The sequence below is a fragment of the Excalfactoria chinensis genome, chromosome 15, assembly GCF_039878825.1.
Source record: "Excalfactoria chinensis isolate bCotChi1 chromosome 15, bCotChi1.hap2, whole genome shotgun sequence".
Taxonomy (NCBI): domain Eukaryota; kingdom Metazoa; phylum Chordata; class Aves; order Galliformes; family Phasianidae; genus Excalfactoria; species Excalfactoria chinensis.
The window spans coordinates 2,273,287-2,290,779 of NC_092839.1; the positions used below are offsets into that span (position 1 = coordinate 2,273,287).

The window sequence follows — 17,493 nt, forward strand, 5'->3', positions numbered from 1 at the left end:
GAGCCAAAGTGAAACACTCGGACATATAACATTACCAACTGGCTCGCTGCCATGCATCAGTTGCAGGAACATTTTTCTCTTTCTGTGACAAGCTGCATCTGTAGCAATCATTATAATTTCTCTTGACACTGCATCCCACACCTCTTCGCAGAGGCAGTTCTCCAGCACTATTCTTTATTTAAATGGTAACTTAGATTTTCCCTGGGCTGTGGGGTTGGGAACTGTTTCAGCTGCAGCAAAGCAGATGGGAAGGGTGCCAGGAGATGCGATTTTCAGAGTTCAGCCCTCTGCGTCTTCTGGACCCATCCAGATTCACACCCACCCCATTGGCTGAGGATCAGGACGGAGGATGGGAAATCAGGTTCGAGATTCCCATTTTTCTTACTTGTTCTCCACCATCACTGCAAACCTTACAGGTGCAGAGAACTCCTTCTACAAGGCTGGGACTGCCATACACAGCAGAGGAAATCTTACCACCAATTACAAACCCTCTCCCTTCCCTTGAGCTGAACCACGTGGCTGGTGGGGCTCTTTGATCTTGTTGCACAACAAAGCCAGTTCCAGCCTATTATTTTTATCGTAAGCACTTTCTGTTACTTGCCTCTAAAAATGGCTCCCATTTTAATAATACAACAGACATACTCAACGTGTACACACCTACAGCAGTGAATAGTCACTGTAACTTCTCTGTCTGAAACAAAAGCTGTGGAAATTTCCATCTTTCTGTGCTCTCCTGCCCCAGGTGTGCAGCTCAGCAGCCTCCAAAACGGGCTGGTTTGTTTGTGAATGGAACTTCTGGAAAGGTGCTGAGAGCCACTTAGTATAGCACAGCTTGGAATGAGAATGCTCCTCAAAGGGGCACGGATCCTCTCTTTTGACAAGGAAGATCCGAGACAATGAGTAATTGCCAGAGCAGGCTAATGCAACCTGGTAACAAGTAAAGAGGAGGCAAATGACAGCCAGGAGATAAATATGATGGATCTGAGGGATAAGGGTAATTAAAAAGAGGCTGCAACATTGATCAAAATGTTCCGAATGGGATGCAAGGAGCTGACAGACGTGCTAGTTTGCTGGGATAACTGACAGCGTGGTTTGTCCTGCAGCCAAAGTGCTGCTGGTTAAAGCTGGCAGGAATCATTCTTCTCTCAGCTTTGTGATGCACTTCAGAGTGACTTCATGTTGCACAGGGAAGTGGGTTAGAGATGCATATAGGAACATGAAAAAGGCAGTGTCTTTTGCACATTGCAAAGCACAGCACTGAAAGGGCAGCAGGCAGGGTGAATATGGGCAAAGCACCCGCTGGGATAGAGCTAGCCATGCCACTTTGGCAAGGCCACATCCCTGGGTCATGCCATTGCTACCAAGCCAAACAGGTGGCAGTCAATCTTGGCTTAGATTTACATCCCCATGTTGCTACAAGTGATGGGGCACAATGCAGGACAGGGTGCACAGTTGTGTCTGGATGACTGTCACTGCTGGAAATCACCACAGCCTCCTGGGCATGGCCCAAACAACAAGTTCTTATATATCCTTTGCCATTAGCTCATGTGCAAAAAATCAGTGCAACTCAATTAGTGAAAACAAATGGGGACAACCAAATCAGTGTAACCAAACACAGGGCTTGCTTAGCAGCGAGCCCCTGGAAAGATACAGCTCTGATTTTACTTCTTGTTCCCAAAAGGGTCCAAACAGGTCCTGAAAGCTTTACACCAAAGACCAATATTTACGCAGAGATGATTGGATACAGTTTATCTCACACTGCAAATAAAGGTACGATGCTTTGCAATGTCCGGCATAAGTTTGCGTGGATAAAGGTAAATCTGACATATTCTGACTGTTCAGCCTGTGTATTTTTTTCTGATCTTTACTTTTTACATCATTTCCTATTCTTTTTCAAGTAGGAAGGAAGGAGATGGCAGATACGATTCAAGCACGCCACAGGAGAGGGAAGAGATGGTCCCCAAGCACAGCAGAGTCCATGGGGCTCCAAGCACATCCCTGGCTCTTGGGACCAAGGTGAGAGATCCTCCAAGGGGAGGTGGAAATTGGCCACGTTCAAGCACACTTTTCCTAGAGCCACGGCCCAGACTCCTAAGAAACATTCTTCTGAATTTCCAGATCCAGGGGGAAAATGTCATCAGTGGGAAGCAGACAACCCAAATCCAAAGGGTTAAAACCAGGCTGAGCGATGGGAACCCATCTGCATGTTTGTGTATGCAGAGATGAACACATTTTAACATCAGAACCAGTTCTTAAAACAGGCCCATCCCACCTCTTTAGCATATTTACTCCGCACACTTCCAGTTATTTGGTATTGTTCTCAAAACCCCCTTCAAGCTGTATTATTTTATCCGTGACTGCAACTGGCAGCTTTTATTTTCCGCTATATTTTTTAATTTAGATCATGTTTTATTTATACCACTGTCTTTTATGAAACCCCAAATTTCAGAACTGACACGAGCACGGCACACACCACGTAGACTTCTTAATATCAACGTGGCGGAGGAGACAACAACAAAAAATGACAGGAATAAATCTGGGGTTTTATGTCACCGAGACGTTCTGCGACGTAAGTGACATTTCTCAGCAATACAAATTGTACATTAAAAGATAATTTTCAGAACATGATACCAGCGATGGAGTGCAGCACCATTACGCAAAGTAATATCGTAGCGGCGCTTTAGCAAATGCTTGTTTTTATGTTGTGCTGGTTTGGTACCAAGATTGCAGCGGGTCTTGCGAGTGGATTGAGGAGTGATTAAGTTTACGGTGCGCAAAAGCCAGTTATTTGGCAACCTGTCAGCACAGCGTAATTGATATTTTAATTACACTACTAATACGCATGCTGTTCACAACGAGCCTCCTCGGTGGTGTTGCACAAGCTGCGTGTTTACAGCGCTGATGGTTGTTCCTGAGAAGTTTGCATTTAAAAATCGGTAACATTTTAAATGGCCGTAAAAGCAAAGCAAATTGTTTTGCAACTGCTTAATAGCCAGCAGTGTGCGACGTGGGGGGAGCAGGAGGATTGCCACTAGGCCTGGGGACAATGCTCTCATGGGGATATCGTGGCTGATGCGGTGACTCCAAGTGATGAGGCTGCCAATGGTACTGAGCAGCCTGAGGGCAGAGGGGAAAGGTGAGAAGAGCGTGTTGCTATGGGATGGGGAAAAGGCTCCCCATGTGGTGCAGAGGCACTGCCAGCTTGATCTGATTTAGAGGGTGGCAGCCCTGCCTGTGGCAGGGGGTTGATACATCTTTGAGGTCCATTCCAACCCAAGCCATTCTCTGATTCTATGATTCTATAACCACAGCTGTTACAGCACACTGGGATCAGACCAGCTCTGGTCAAGTGATGAGCAGGAGGAGATGGGATAACAGTGTGCAGAACAAAAGCAAAGGAGAGAAGAGGCATTGCTGCAGGCACACACACACACACACTCTGTGAGCCTCTTCCTGCTGTGGGTAGAAGCACACCTGAACACTTTCCTGCATCCCCTGGTTATGGGACAGAAGGAAAAGGATGGACACGAGTGTGTAGCAATGACTCTTACCTATGACAGGAAGGATGGATGGGGAAGAAGAAATCTAGATAGAGTGTAACCACACAAGCATCCCAGAAGCAGCTCAGTTTATCATGCTCACTGCAGGCCCAGCCCTGCTGCTGTCTGAGCACCAACACAGCTAGGACCTGGTGCAACCACTGTCACTTGGAGCTCTCCTGCTCCACCTGGCCTGGATCATGATGCAGCTGCAGCAGCTGCAAGCAAAGAGCTCAGGCTGGTGTTCAAGATGATGAGAAGCCCCATGAAAGTTCTCCCATAGAGGAGGAGCTATGTCCCCATAAAGACACACACTTCTGGCTGCAGCACCAGCTCTGCACCCAGCACCACACGTAGCCAGAAACAGCCACGTTTGCTCTCTGCAAACACACAGGGCTCAGCCACAGCTGCCAGAACTTCCCCAAGTAACTATCAGACCGTGCCCCTTCCTGCTCTTAAATACACAAACAATTTGCTCTTTGATTGGGAATCTTGTCTGCCTGGTTCTGACCTGGAGCAAAATGTTACAAGTGATAGGGCTGAGAAGGGGGGTGGGGTGGGGGGGAGGGGCGTGCATGGAGGGAAGGGGCTTTCATATGAAATGCCAGCAGACATCAGAGCCAGCAGCATGTGTGGGTGTAGCTAAATTAAGCTCGCAAGTAGGTGGGGCAAACGCCTTAAACAAGTTTGTGAAGGTAAAATAACGTTCATTAAAAATAGAAAAACAACTGAAAAAATATCCTTTGTATTCAACTTTGCACTCGTACATCATAATGTTCCAGTAAAAGCCCATTTTCCCTTGAGATAATAAAAGAATTGAATTTTTCCTTATCGGTCATCTATTTTTCTAGCTAAAGCTATTACTCCCTCTCTGCGGTTGCTAGGCAACAAGAAATATTAATAGCAGCTTTTATTAGCTTAGCTTTAGCAGTGGAGTACCAGAATGAGAAAATGGAAAACATAAATGTGTTACATAAATCTTTCAACCTTTCAGGGTTTGTGTTAGTCTCTGTTTTCATAATGATTTATTGAAGTGATGGTTCATTTATGAGAAAAAGGAGTGTGAAATAAGAAAACGGAACATTACCCTGAAGGACTGTTTGAAAATAAATAATTATAGGAGGTGAAGAAAAGCTGTTTAAAACCATTTTTCTGAGTTTTATAAAATTTAAAAAGACATATTTCTTTCATTTATTGCCTCTGAGAAAAACACTAGCAGGGAATTGCAAACAGGGCTCTGTTTAATACAAAGAGCCCTTCACGTACGGCTGTGTTATTGCTATTTTCCACCAAGGGCTCGTGTTTGGAGTTCAGCTTTTAATAGTGAACCGTTAGTAAGCAGGAAGGCAAATGAGTCAAAACCTGAAGCACACACCATGGGAGTGCACAGGGATCTGCTAACCCTTTGCTCCTGGTGACGTGGTGACATGGTGCCAGCCCATGCTCAGGACACTGCTGGAACCAGAGTTGTTTCTTAATAACTTATTTCACCAGGCAGTGATTTAAAATTCTTGCAATATTTATGCACTGGAAGTATTTGCCAACACCATGTAAGCAGCATTGCCTGCTGGAACATCTCTATCACCTACGGAGCTGCAGCGCTGTGCGTATCCAGCCCAGTGCCCTCTTCATGTTCCATACTGGAGCTACTCAGACAAACAGAGATGCTCCTGCCCTCTTGTGACTTGGGCTCCAGTTGAAAAGATGGGAAGGATGGGAGGTGAAAAGAAACCCATAGCACCAGCTGGGGAGATGCTCTTGCCAGCTGCTTGCATGCCGGAACCAGTGCTGGAGCAGGCTATAGAGCTGCTGAATCATTAATGTTGGATAGACCACCACTAAGATCCCCAAGTCCATCCATCAACCCATCACCACCATGCTCATCAAGCTATGCCACTCACTGCCACTGCCAACCTCTTCTTGAAAGCCTCCTGGGATGCTGAATCCACCACCTCGCTCAGGGTCTTCTGCTGGTGACCAGTGAGATGTTTGTCCTCAGAGACCTACGCCACCCCCATGGCCCAGACAGGCACACAACCCTACTCTGGAGAGGTGGCTGCTTTTCATCTCCATTTCTCACAGGGAGCCAGGTAGGTGTGTCACAGCTGAATTTTTTCTTGGTTTTGTGTTCTTTTTTCTTTCTTTTTTTTCCCCCTTTCTTTCAATTCCACAGAAAAGCCCCGTAGTGCTACATTACAGCTGTCTGCTTTCCAAAGCCAAGCTACCTGAAGTTGCATTCATCCTTGTTGCTCTGATTCTTCCTGCCCTTAACCTCTCCTCCCTGGAAGGAACCCCTAGGAAACAATAATTAAAGCCAGTAACCCAGTGCATAGAGGTTCCAGACCTAACCAGAAATCTGACATCTTTTATGCCACGAACATGCTTCCCAACACTGATGATTTTGAACATTTTTCAGATGATCTGGTTTTGCTCAAACTGAAATGAAACATTTCCAGGATATTTCTGGAGTCTTTTTCTATTTTTTTTCTTCTTCTTTTTTTCACTCAAGCTGATGCACCAGCTTGCTGATAGCAGAAAAAATTCATCACCCAGAGCTCAAGGGATAGTTTCTTTCCAACCTCTTCATCTCTCCTTCTCTTCCCAGCAAGGTGAAGAGAGGGACCATTGGACAGCATTTGCCTCCAGAAGAGCTAAACAATGAAGGAGGCTGATTTGGGGTAGCTTATTCATAACTACATCCAGTGCAAATGTCAAGAAAGAAAGTCAAGTAGATCTCCCATGATAAAGAAGCACCACAGAGTGGAGATGCACGGATAGTTGCCAGGTCCTCCAATCAAACTCTCATACTGATGGCAAAGTCAATGCTTGCTCCCTAACAGCTGCCACTTGGAGTGTCCAAAATGACGTTTCCACCAGCAAAAAACACACAGCTGTGCCATAGTTCCACCCAGCAGAGAAGGGTGCAGCACCCAGGACTGGGCACCATCCCACCTGATGAGCAGAGACACGCCGCTATCTAATATTTATGGAAAAATGTTTGCACTGTGCTGGAGATTCATGGGCTCTGACCTTGATCACCCTTTCTTTCTGTCAAATATGTTCTGCCAAATCCCTTCTGAAATCTCATTTATTCACAGCAGCTCCTTCCCGCAGCAGCACCCCGCCTTGCTGCCTATCCCCAGCAATGCACGGTGCTTCCCAGCTCTCACTGACATCCAACAGGTCCCCACTGGACCCCTATGAGGGCTCAGTAGCCACCTGTCGACACCAAAAAGCTGAGAGGATGCTCAGAGTGAGCAAAGTCACTCTATTTACTTGAAAAACAGGTCTTTTTTCCTCTTTCATTTTCCTAAGTATTCACCATTTCTCTGTGAAAATCACATCTCTCCTATTTACTTTCCCTCCAACCATCCTCCTCCCTTCATAGCAAACAATAATAATAATAATAATAATAATAATAATAATAATAATAAATAGATGGCAAGGGAGAATAACCTGTCCTGTTAAGAATTTTCCAACTCTTTCTTTTGCCCAACACAACTATAACATGCCTTCCCCAAGGCTTCACCTTCACTATCCAGCTCTCAGCCTATTGTGGGATTTCCTGCAGCTGCTTTAAATCTGCTCTGATTTAGGTCTTCACCTGCATAATGGGAACAATTGCCTCCTTTGCAGAGGCACTGAGAGGCTTAACTCAATGTATGGACAATGCTGGGACATCCCGGGACAAGGAAATGACACATGGGACAGACCAGCCTGCAGGTATATTTTTCACCTGTGAGCTGCAGAGGAAATAATCCATCCCTACTGTGCTCAGTGAGTCCTCACTCATGCCTTTCCAGCAGGCTGAGATTTGGCACAAGGTTGCCTTCTGCAAAACACCAAACTTTTAGCTGCTATTTGGAGAAGCCTTACCCACATCCAAACACTTGACCTTGACTCGCTCACCGTATTTTTTACTGCATCCCAACCACAAGACATGGCAGCTGAGGCAGGAAATAGCTGTGTGTGCAAAACGCGGTACAGAGTACAATGCAACACCTGCCCTGGAGCACAGACAAACTTCCATACGCTGCCTCTGCAGAACTCCAGTTGTGTTTCCCATCACTGCCTGCATCACAATAAATCTACTCTTTTTGGAAGAGCAAGCAGATAAATCCCTTCCTTTTTTTGTGGATGCTCCATCCCTGCAGGCATTCAAGGCCAGGCTGGATGTGGCTCTGGGCAGCCTGGTCTGGTGGTTGGCGACCCTGCACATAGCAGCGGGGTTAAAACCAGATGATCACTGTGGTCCTCTTCAACCCAGGCTATTCTGTGATTCTATGATTTTATAATCCCTATATCAGACCCTTTGCTGCTGCTGCAGCGCCCACCTGAATGTGATGAATGGGTGGGTTTGGAGAAGGTCACACATGGCACAGTGACAGGCAGCAAGGCCTGAAGCATCTTCATGGTGTCTCACCCAGAGAGCTGAGGCTCAGTGGGATGCGGTCAGGTGGTGTCAGTGACACAGGCTTAAAAATCTGCTCTGTTTCTTATATTTAATTACTCCATCATGCACATGCCTTGCTCCCCATGGTAATTATGGAACACGTGCCACAGAGGAGGTATACTGGAGTGAGGGGAACTCAGTGTGGGCATCCAAAACCACAGCTGGGCAGGAAAAAATAGGGTTGGGAGCTGTTCCTGTAGCTCAGGCCTGACAGCATGGAAAAAAAGGCTTCGGTGGGAGGGGAAGGCAGGATTTAATTTCAACTTGACATTGCAACACCATTCGCACCCTGATCTACTTCCTTTACTGCTGGGACCTTTGAAGACGTATTGCAGCTCCGGAGGTTTCCACTCAAAACTAAGCACTTTCAATTCACTATTGGCTGGAAAATTCAGGGTTCACTGGATTTTTTATTTTAGTGGTAAGGGGCAAACAAATCTTAATCTCTCTATTGTATGTTTACAGCCCACTAAGCCCCCTTCTTATCTTCTCCGGTTCAGCCCTGATTTATTGTCACCACGCTGCATTTGTAAAACAGTACCATAAAATAAGAAAGAGAACATTTCCCAAGGACTACTCCAAAATAAATTATTTCAGACGTACAGAAGCTGTTTAATAAATCCCACTATTCTTGTTTCTTTAGGTATTTTAGAAAGTGATTTATAAGTGCAATATCACCTCTCAAAAATGAGACAATCAACACAGGATAAAATTATTGTGTTATGAAAATAGGGGTCAGGAAAAAGGGTTGCGCTTTAAATTAAACTAGGGGAAAATATTTCATCCGAAATTGACTCTTTTTGTCTCAGAAATGAATGTTTTAATCACCTGCGAACCTAAAAGCTAACACAGAGACCTAAGTAATATTTAATTTCATAGGAATACGCTCGTGTTCAATATTGATAGGCAGAAGATGATGTTTTTCTTGAACACACTAACCACACAACTTGGAGATGCACCAGGACTTTAGAAAGCCTTGGGATTTTCCTAGACTAAGAGATAATATCCCATTTAAATATTTAAATATCACTGTCTTTCAGACCATTATCTACTCAAGCAATCGACACCAAATGCTGTCTAGCTAGAGCAGTTGCAGGCTTGCAGGCAATGCTAATAAAGTAAAATTAACTCTGTTTGATATTGATGCCTTCCAACAGCACCCATGAAAATCAATGATCTTAGAGAGAAACAATGTAGAAAACTAACCATAGAGCTAAATGAGCTAAAGAGGAAAATATTATTACACAGCTCCAGTGTTAATTCAATACCACAGCCAAAAAACAAGAGAACACCTTTCCTCAATGCTGCTGCTGCAGAAGCGTCTTAAGGCCTAATTAGCCCCAAAGTTCCTTCCCAGAGCTGACTTCACTTCATTATCCCTGCGTTATTTATTCCTATAGAAGCATCATTTGAAACTTTGCAAGGTATCACCTTACCACCGTGTGAGCCAAAAGGCAACTTGAGCTTGCAAGAGCAAGCAGGGATCTTGTTCTCCTGGAAATCAAGAGGAAAACTCTCCCTCCATGGGGCAGCCGTGCTCCTCCTGCCAATGCCACTGAGCCACTCCTGCAGCAGGGCACGGGGTGGCAAGCAGGAGGCTCAATCCCCATCCCAACAGCTCATTAAATGTACAACATCTCAATCGGATCATGGCATGATGTACAGAAATGGCTTAAATGAAAGATGAAAAGAGGGGGAAGTCACTGACCGTGGGTAGCTGGCTGGAGAGGAGATGCCCATCCTGACTCAGCATGTTGGAGACCATGATGGCTGGCAGGTCCATGTTCTGGTAGGGGTACGCGGGTATCAGGCTGTTTGGAGGCAGGCTGTGGCACAGGGAGTGATATCCAGCTTCGTGGTCCACCAAGTGCAGGAGTGAAGGGTCGGGGAGGTTGGGAGGTGTGATGGGTGGGATTTCGTAGTCTTCGTTATTCTCATTCTGACTATTATATGTCTAAAAAGCGAAAAAGACATTTCACAATGCATCACCGCCTTGTTGCTTCAGCAAATAAAAGTGATTGCATTTCCCAGTGAAAATGTTTTCATGTTAACAGAAAAGTTGGCTGCAGCCCTGGCCATCAGCTGGTCATAACCAAGTAGGAACCAGGTAATAAGCACTGCATCATCAACTGCAGGAATCCGCAGGTTCTTGAAAGCCACCAGTGCTCCTGGAACACTGCTCACTGCCCCTCTCATTCCTGCTGCAACCCTTTACCAGTTTATAAGCTCCTCTGAAGAAAGAAAGCCTGATGGTGCCCCACAATGAGGTCTGTCCTTCCTTATATTCTCATACAAATCTGGTTTGGATTAGCATGCCTTCATCTCCGTACCAACACTCCCTGTGAATGTACAGAGATGCTGCTTCTTTTGTTTCCCATGTTTTCTGCTGATTTGTGTAAAATTAAGCATTCCAATTTGTATGAAAAACATATATATATTATTACACCTGTGTAACTGCTTTTATATCAGACAAGAACATATTTGCTTCATAATGTAAGCGTAAACCTATCCAACACTATTAATTACGGAGGCAGTCTCTGGCAGAGGAGGCTTATTCTAAAGATCTACTGTTTCACTTATTATTATAGCATATGAAATTCTGATTAGCCATAGTATTACACACATGGATTTTAAGCTGAATTTCTCAGATCACCTAGCTTCATGGTTGGATTTGGACTTAATACTCGATTTAAGAGCAAAACCCCAGGCGTGTGCAAAACTAGTTGAACATTTCAGGCTTTATTAATCCATTGCCCCAGAGCTCACACTTGGGTTCACGCTCTTCATCACCCCCAGACTGCAGGGAGAAAACCCTTAATAAAATGAAATGAAATTAAAAAACATATACATTTTCTAATCAGAGCTCAGAGAATCCAGTAGGAGAGGCGGCTAAGGGGAAATCCACCTCTTGTCTCCTCTCATCCCATCACAAAAACAGAGCAGAGCACATATGCTGCACGTCCCACCCAATTACTGAAATTCCTACTTGCTTTGGGGAAACACGAGTACACCAGAAATATAAGAAGGAGACCAGGCTGAGCTAGCTCCGTATCAACAGTTATTGTTCAGGGGAAATTCAAGCCCAGTTGTTTTTCCAGTCAGGTTCTGTCTAGTAGTGGTATTGTGCTGGCAAGGTAGGGGGATGAGAGGCTGCACACAAAAGCAGACAGATCCCATTTAATACGTCTAGCAGTTAAGTTTTCATTTGAGCTACACTCTTCGAGGTACATAAATTCGTCTCCAGCTATTTAAGAGGATTTCACTCTGCGCTTTATGGAAAGGGATTTAAATAAATCATTGCACAGCAAACTTGTTCCTCCAACTGGTTTATTTTGGTATCAGGTATATAAGCGAGTGGCTTTTCTGCGCTTAACTAAATTATGTAAAACCCACTCAAAGTTTCCTAAAGCTCTCTTCAAAACTACCAGTTGCTTGTGCTGCCGCAAAGCAGCTCACGGAAGGGCTTTGAGGTGGTTTTGCCCCCGCTCCCCCTGCACGTTCTTTACTCTATGCTATTCAGCCTGGGAGAAAAAAGCCTTGTGTAACTCACACAGCCCTCCGAAAGAGCTACAGTATTGTGCAGACCTATCGGAATCACAATCAAAGCCGTACACAATCAAAATCAGATTAGACAATATCCAATCAACGTAATCAGCCTCGGTGCCTGCCAGCTTTTACACCACACTGCAGAGAAGGATTTTCCAAAACAGGCCGCCGTTATTCTATATGTGTTTTAAATAGATGGCAAGAGAGATAGGGAAGGGAGTCAGGGTGGGAAGGGGGGGGCGGGGGGGCTTTATTGTGGCACACTGTTGGCATGGCCAGGGGGATGTATCCATGCCTATGAAGGTGGGCTCACATCGCACGCACAAAAGCCATCATCCCCAATCTCCTGCCAGCAACACCCCATGCCCCTTCCCACCACCGCCCGGGTTGCGTGGTGGATTCTGTTTTCTATTCTTATGTTAATTTGAATTGAATTAAACAGCCAATTATACGTTATAAGGATACATTACAAATTAGATTAGCGAGCTGGCCTAAACCCTTTCCTCCCACCAGGAATCCCAAACCAGGCGCGGGGAAGCTTGCCCTGCTGAAAGGCCGCCCGTTGCGGACTGCACAGCGAGCGAGGGAGATCTAGGATTTTCTGCTCTCAAACAGATGACAGTTGTTGTGATGACACATTATTCCCTTTCGAATTAAAACGCTGACATCAGCTGAAACAACAAACCTCCCCGTGCCAGGCCTCTCCAGCTCAGCTCTGCCCTCTGTTCCCTGTGAGGAGCTGCAGCCGCCATGGGTGCTTCCCTTCGGCCTGCTCTGCTCCAGGCCCAGCAAACACAGCAACCTCAGCAGAGCTCTGGCTGCTCACAACCCCTGATGTTTTCTGGCAGAAGTAGACATACTAAGGCACTGTCCCTGGCACCCAAAAACCCCTCACAGGATCCACAGGCAGCCCACATGAGGCTTGCAGGGAGGAACACTGCGGCCGATAGTGACCTGTGCGGAAATAGAGATGAAGCGAGAGCTTTGCAGGGATAAAGCCGGTTCTTCTGCTTGTCTCCAGTGTCCCATGATGGGATGCCTGAATTTTAACACTAAAATTGAATGTTCTTCCATATGTCCATAGACAAGGATCTGAACTAAAAGGGTATCAAGCTGCAGACATCTTTTCCAAACATCCTTAAGCTATATCTGAAAACTGTATGGGCCAAGGAGAGAAGCAAGTAGCCCTCACCCTAGAATGTCAGCAGCTGGCAATGAGCAAACTGGAAATAGAATCATACAACCATTAAGGTTGGAAAGAATGTCTAAAATCATCCAGTCCAACCCCATCCCAGCCCACCATGCCCACTGACCACGTCCCTCAGCGCCACATCTACCCTCTTCTTGAACACCTCCAAGGACAGTGACTGCCCCACCTGTGCATCTGGGCTACAGCATCACTGCTCTTTTAAAGTAGAAAGCTTTCCTAATCTATCTGAACCTCCCCTGACTCTGCTTTGAGGCCTCTTGGGACAGACAACTGTACTTTGCTCTGCTCCCATCAGCGTGCTGCAGACAGGAGGAAGGTTTGGGGAACAGCCTATTACTGGGCCATTTAGGGTCCGTCTGCCCACCTCTGCACTGTGACCACGCAGCTCCTGCATCCAGCTGCCTGAGACTAAGGGATATCCAGGTATCTGAACACTACTCAAATCTCAAAGAGCTGAATGGGAGCCAGCCAAAGTCATAATCACTGCCTTATTGTGAATGACACCAAGAACCCACCATGCAGGTAGCTTGAAGGAGCTACAAGCCTTGCACACATCCACAAATTAAGCCTTTAGCTTTCTCCTGCCTTTTCCTTCTTGGACGAGGAGGGAAATACTGTCTTTCTTTAAAAAACACTCTACAGCTGGCCAGCACCACTTCTCCCCTGCTCATTGCTATTAATCATAGAAGACATGACTTGACCAAGGACCTGGGAACCACTCTCCTCAGAAGCATGGCAAACATCCAGTGACCCCAATTCTTCCCTGAGTCGTGCTCCATGTGATTATCCACAAGGATCCAGAAGTTGCAGCCAAGCCCTGATTCAGAGAAATATTATTCACAGTGAAAAGGATAGAAATTCGCAGCATTATTGCAGGTAAATATTTGCCCTGTCAAATAACACTCAACAGTAAACGCAAGCCTAAGAAAGAAAATGTATTCCCAGTAAGGTACAAAGGAAATATGTCGACTGATGTGATTCATCGCACCCTAATCATCCAGATGAAACAAAACACCATGGACTCTCCCACCCCTTACCTGCTAACGAAGCTTTTCCTGCAGCTAACACGAGAGCTTATTGCTGTAGGAACGTGACCCCCTAGGTATTTCAGACATTACATAGGGTTGGATGAAGAGCAGGCTGAGAAGTCTGCAGAGTGAATAAAACATTGCTATTTGTGAACAAGTGCGACCAAAGGCTACCGTGACAGACACCAACAAAGCTTGTGCTCCTCTATGCATGGAGAGCACAGAATGCTGTAGCCACAGGGGCAGCAAGGTTGGTTCAGGTGGCAGGAGAAGGTGGAAGGCACCTGAATGTTGCAAACCCTAAAGAAACACTCCAGTGCCAGCAAGGACCACAGCACGGTGCACACCATGGGGCTGCCGAGGGCAGCACTCCCACCTGTGCCTTCCAAAGCCCCGTGCCAAGATGTGAAGCAGTGCTGATTTTCTGCATCAGCAACTCTGGGGCTTAGCAATGGAAATTGATTTGCCTCATCTCTGCACGTGGAGATCCTTCCTGTGAATAGCGGGGCCAATGAATTACTTGGGTAGAGTTGGAGGGATACTGTAAAGAAGTATTTATTAACAGCCAGCCACATGCAGTCTACAAATTGCCTTCGATGTTCTCCCAGCCCCTTTTAACATTAATTTTCACATGCTCAGGTTTTTGACTGAGGGAATAGGGTTGAAAAAGGAAAAATGAGTCCTTGCACAAAAGTAAACGTGCATTGAAAGTGCGTGCACAACCTCCAGTAGCATGCAGACATGCCAGGAGCCCAGCAGGATGGCAGGCAGCCCCACCACCAGCAGCAAACTGGGTTCTACCTGCCTGCTGAGACCTCTGTGCTCCTTTCCTTCCTGCAGTGTGGGATTTAAATCCCTAACGAATGTTGGTTCAACCAAAGAGCAATCAATCAAACTCTTTAACGTTCCCCAAGTTTCTCCTCATTTCCTCCTATTGTTGCTTTGATACACATTCTGCATGCTACGGTGAACCCTAGCAGACAGACAGCCTCCACCACAGTGCTGCTGGACATCAGTGTCCTGGAATGGAGCTAGAGATATACTTCTTCATCCTACCTGCCCTTTGTCCCCAGTGCTGTAGACACAGATCCCACGGGATGGGATTTCAATCAATCCCTTCTGAATGGTTTAAACCAAATTTGACAGTGCAAAAGAAGCCCTTCGGACAAGTTTCAAAATCCAAATGTGCATGGAAAGGAGACACCAGAGTCCTAAACATTCACTTTTGCCCTGCAAACTTTGGATCTCCTTGTCTAGCGGCTACTTGGGTGAAGGGATTGCCACGATGGGGTGCCACGTTGCTAAGCAGGATGGAAAATGCAGGGAACTGGCCATGAGTATTCACAGCATACACTCATTTTTTACATCACCTGAGCTGTGGTTGACCTGCATCACCACTTCAAACAACAAAAAAAAAAAAGAGCTAAAAATAATGGAGTTCTGCAAACAATTTAGAGCAAAAGAAATCAGCCATAATGTAGGTTTTTAAAAAGGCTCCCAAGTCCCTCTCCCCCCACTTCCCTCTCTTTTTTTTAATCAGTGTCTTATCCAGGACTGGAATCCTGTCAAGAATAGTGGATAGCACACAACTATAACTTCTTATTATGTGTATAGTGATTTTATGAATTCAGTGGGGAATGAAATGCAATTTTGTCAGACTTGTCTGTGTTCGTAATGACCAAGTCAAATTAATCATGGTGGATAATACTCCTGTGTCAGCCATTCAAGAGATTTTTTAATAGAATTTTTCTGATTCATGTCTTGCGGTACATCAGATCTGTAGTAATGCAGGCACTTCTAAAAATCAGTGCAATTATGGCTTCTTGTTGGCCTGTCATTTTCCTGGAATAAAAATGTCTCTGCAAAAGTCATATACTGTATATAAACCAAAATGGAAAACAAAAATATAGTTACAATTAAGACTTGATTTTTCCTAAAGATTTAATATCTTCTCGAGGCCGTTATTTACAGGCAATACATAACACAGCGGCACATGATGCTGAAGATGGACTGGCTTATCACAGCACACACCGATTTTGTCCTGGTTGTCATTCTTCCTCTGATTGCCCTATGAGTTAGTGCTTTCGTAGGCATGGAAATGACTATCCCATAGAACAAACAGGGGATAGGTAATGGGACTGCAGTCAAATTATTGTGTTTATTAAAAATATATCCAAGAAAGCCCACAGAGATCCCAAAGGGCTCTTGTTCAGGAAAATCTCTGGTTCAAGAAAAGGTTACAGTTACCATAAAGGCAGATAGACATGCATGGGAGCAGCAGTGCAGCATTCAGCGGTGTATAAAGGATTAGTAATGGTACACTTATCCTTCTGAGGGAAGAGAGAGACCTCTAATTCCCCAGAGACAAAGACAGAAATGAGTTTTGGAAGAAGTTACCCCCAGGAATTAAGTGGAAGAACAATGTAATCCACCCCAGCTCTCAGCCTTTCCTTCCTTCATTACCTGGCGTTCTGCACTTATTGCCATGGAAGGGAGCACAGGGAGGGTTCCCCACCTGGGCCAATGTGGGTGCCAGTAGATCTGCCCCACAGCCACCCCATGGCACCAGGGAGAAACACTTCTGGGACCACTTGGGGGGAGGAATGGAGACACATCACCATGTATTGTGCTCCCAAGAACTCAAGGCCTGCCTAAGGCAGCAGATCAGCAGTTCAGCCGGTCAGGTTAGCTGGCTGAAAAACCAGCCTATAGCAGCAAGCATTTTGGAGGAGATAAGCAAACCTCTGGTGAATGTTTCTTGAAGCCCCTCAGAGACCAGAACAACTCACCGCCCACTCTCACCTCTCTCTTCTGTTTTTACTAACTTTCCACCTCCCTGTATTCCTATTACATTAAGTTCTGGAAGTCAATATCCAGCAGCAGAAAGCTCTGCATGCTCCTTACAGAACATGCCCCAAGCTCCTGCTTTGCAGGTTTGTTGTTACTGTGTCTCTGAATGCCATTTTCATGGAGCAGAGTATGTCCAGCCTGTGCTTCCCCTCCCTGTGCTATCCCCAGCCACAATGGGACCCACATGGAAATGCTGCCTTTAAACTCCCACCTCCACCACTGAAGGCAACACCACATTCCTACAGGCACAGACCTTCCCCTTCTAAACACCTGGGATACACAGCTCCAAGTCTGCCCAGGAGCACTCACTATTGGCTCATGCAAATATTGGCAAATAGCTGGAGCTACAACCCCTTTGTTGTGTCTTCATTAGCAGGACTCGAAGGCATATTTGATGCACAGCTGCTCTTTTTCACCTGCAGCAATATCTAACTGCAGTATCTGCTCTGAGCATGGGTAGATACCGCAGTACAGTTTTGTAGCTGTTCTTTCCCCAAGTCTTTCAAAATAAACGTGGCAGAGTTCCAGGGGAAGCTCGGAGATGTGCAAGCTCTGTTCCATGTCAGCAATGCACACCCTCTGTCATCTGTCTCACAATTGTTTATAAAGCTTCATTTTAAAACATATTCTTTAGGGACTGCACATTCGGGCAGAGAGGAGCCAATAGGGATCTAAAATTAGATTGACCAGATAGGACAAATGCAAACCCTTTGCTTTGCTTTCCTGGGCTCTTTGCTGTTAGTCAATACAAGGAATATGATAATATTCTACTCAAGAATATTATGCGTTTCTGGGAATTATTTGAGGAGTACAGACTTTACATAATTGCTTTTTTTTGTCTCATGGCATACTGAACTTGCATAATAA

At 45.5% G+C, this 17,493-nt stretch overlaps 1 protein-coding gene across 3 annotated transcripts in view; it reads right to left on the bottom strand.

The window, feature by feature from the left end:
• Positions 1-17,493, bottom strand: part of TOX2 (TOX high mobility group box family member 2) — a 108,128-nt gene that overhangs the window by 38,428 nt on the left and 52,207 nt on the right. For all 3 annotated transcript variants that reach the window (XM_072350117.1, XM_072350116.1, XM_072350115.1), the window contains one exon: positions 9,701-9,946. In XM_072350117.1, coding sequence (XP_072206218.1) covers positions 9,701-9,946 — 246 coding nt within the window. The remainder of the gene's footprint in view (positions 1-9,700; positions 9,947-17,493) is intronic.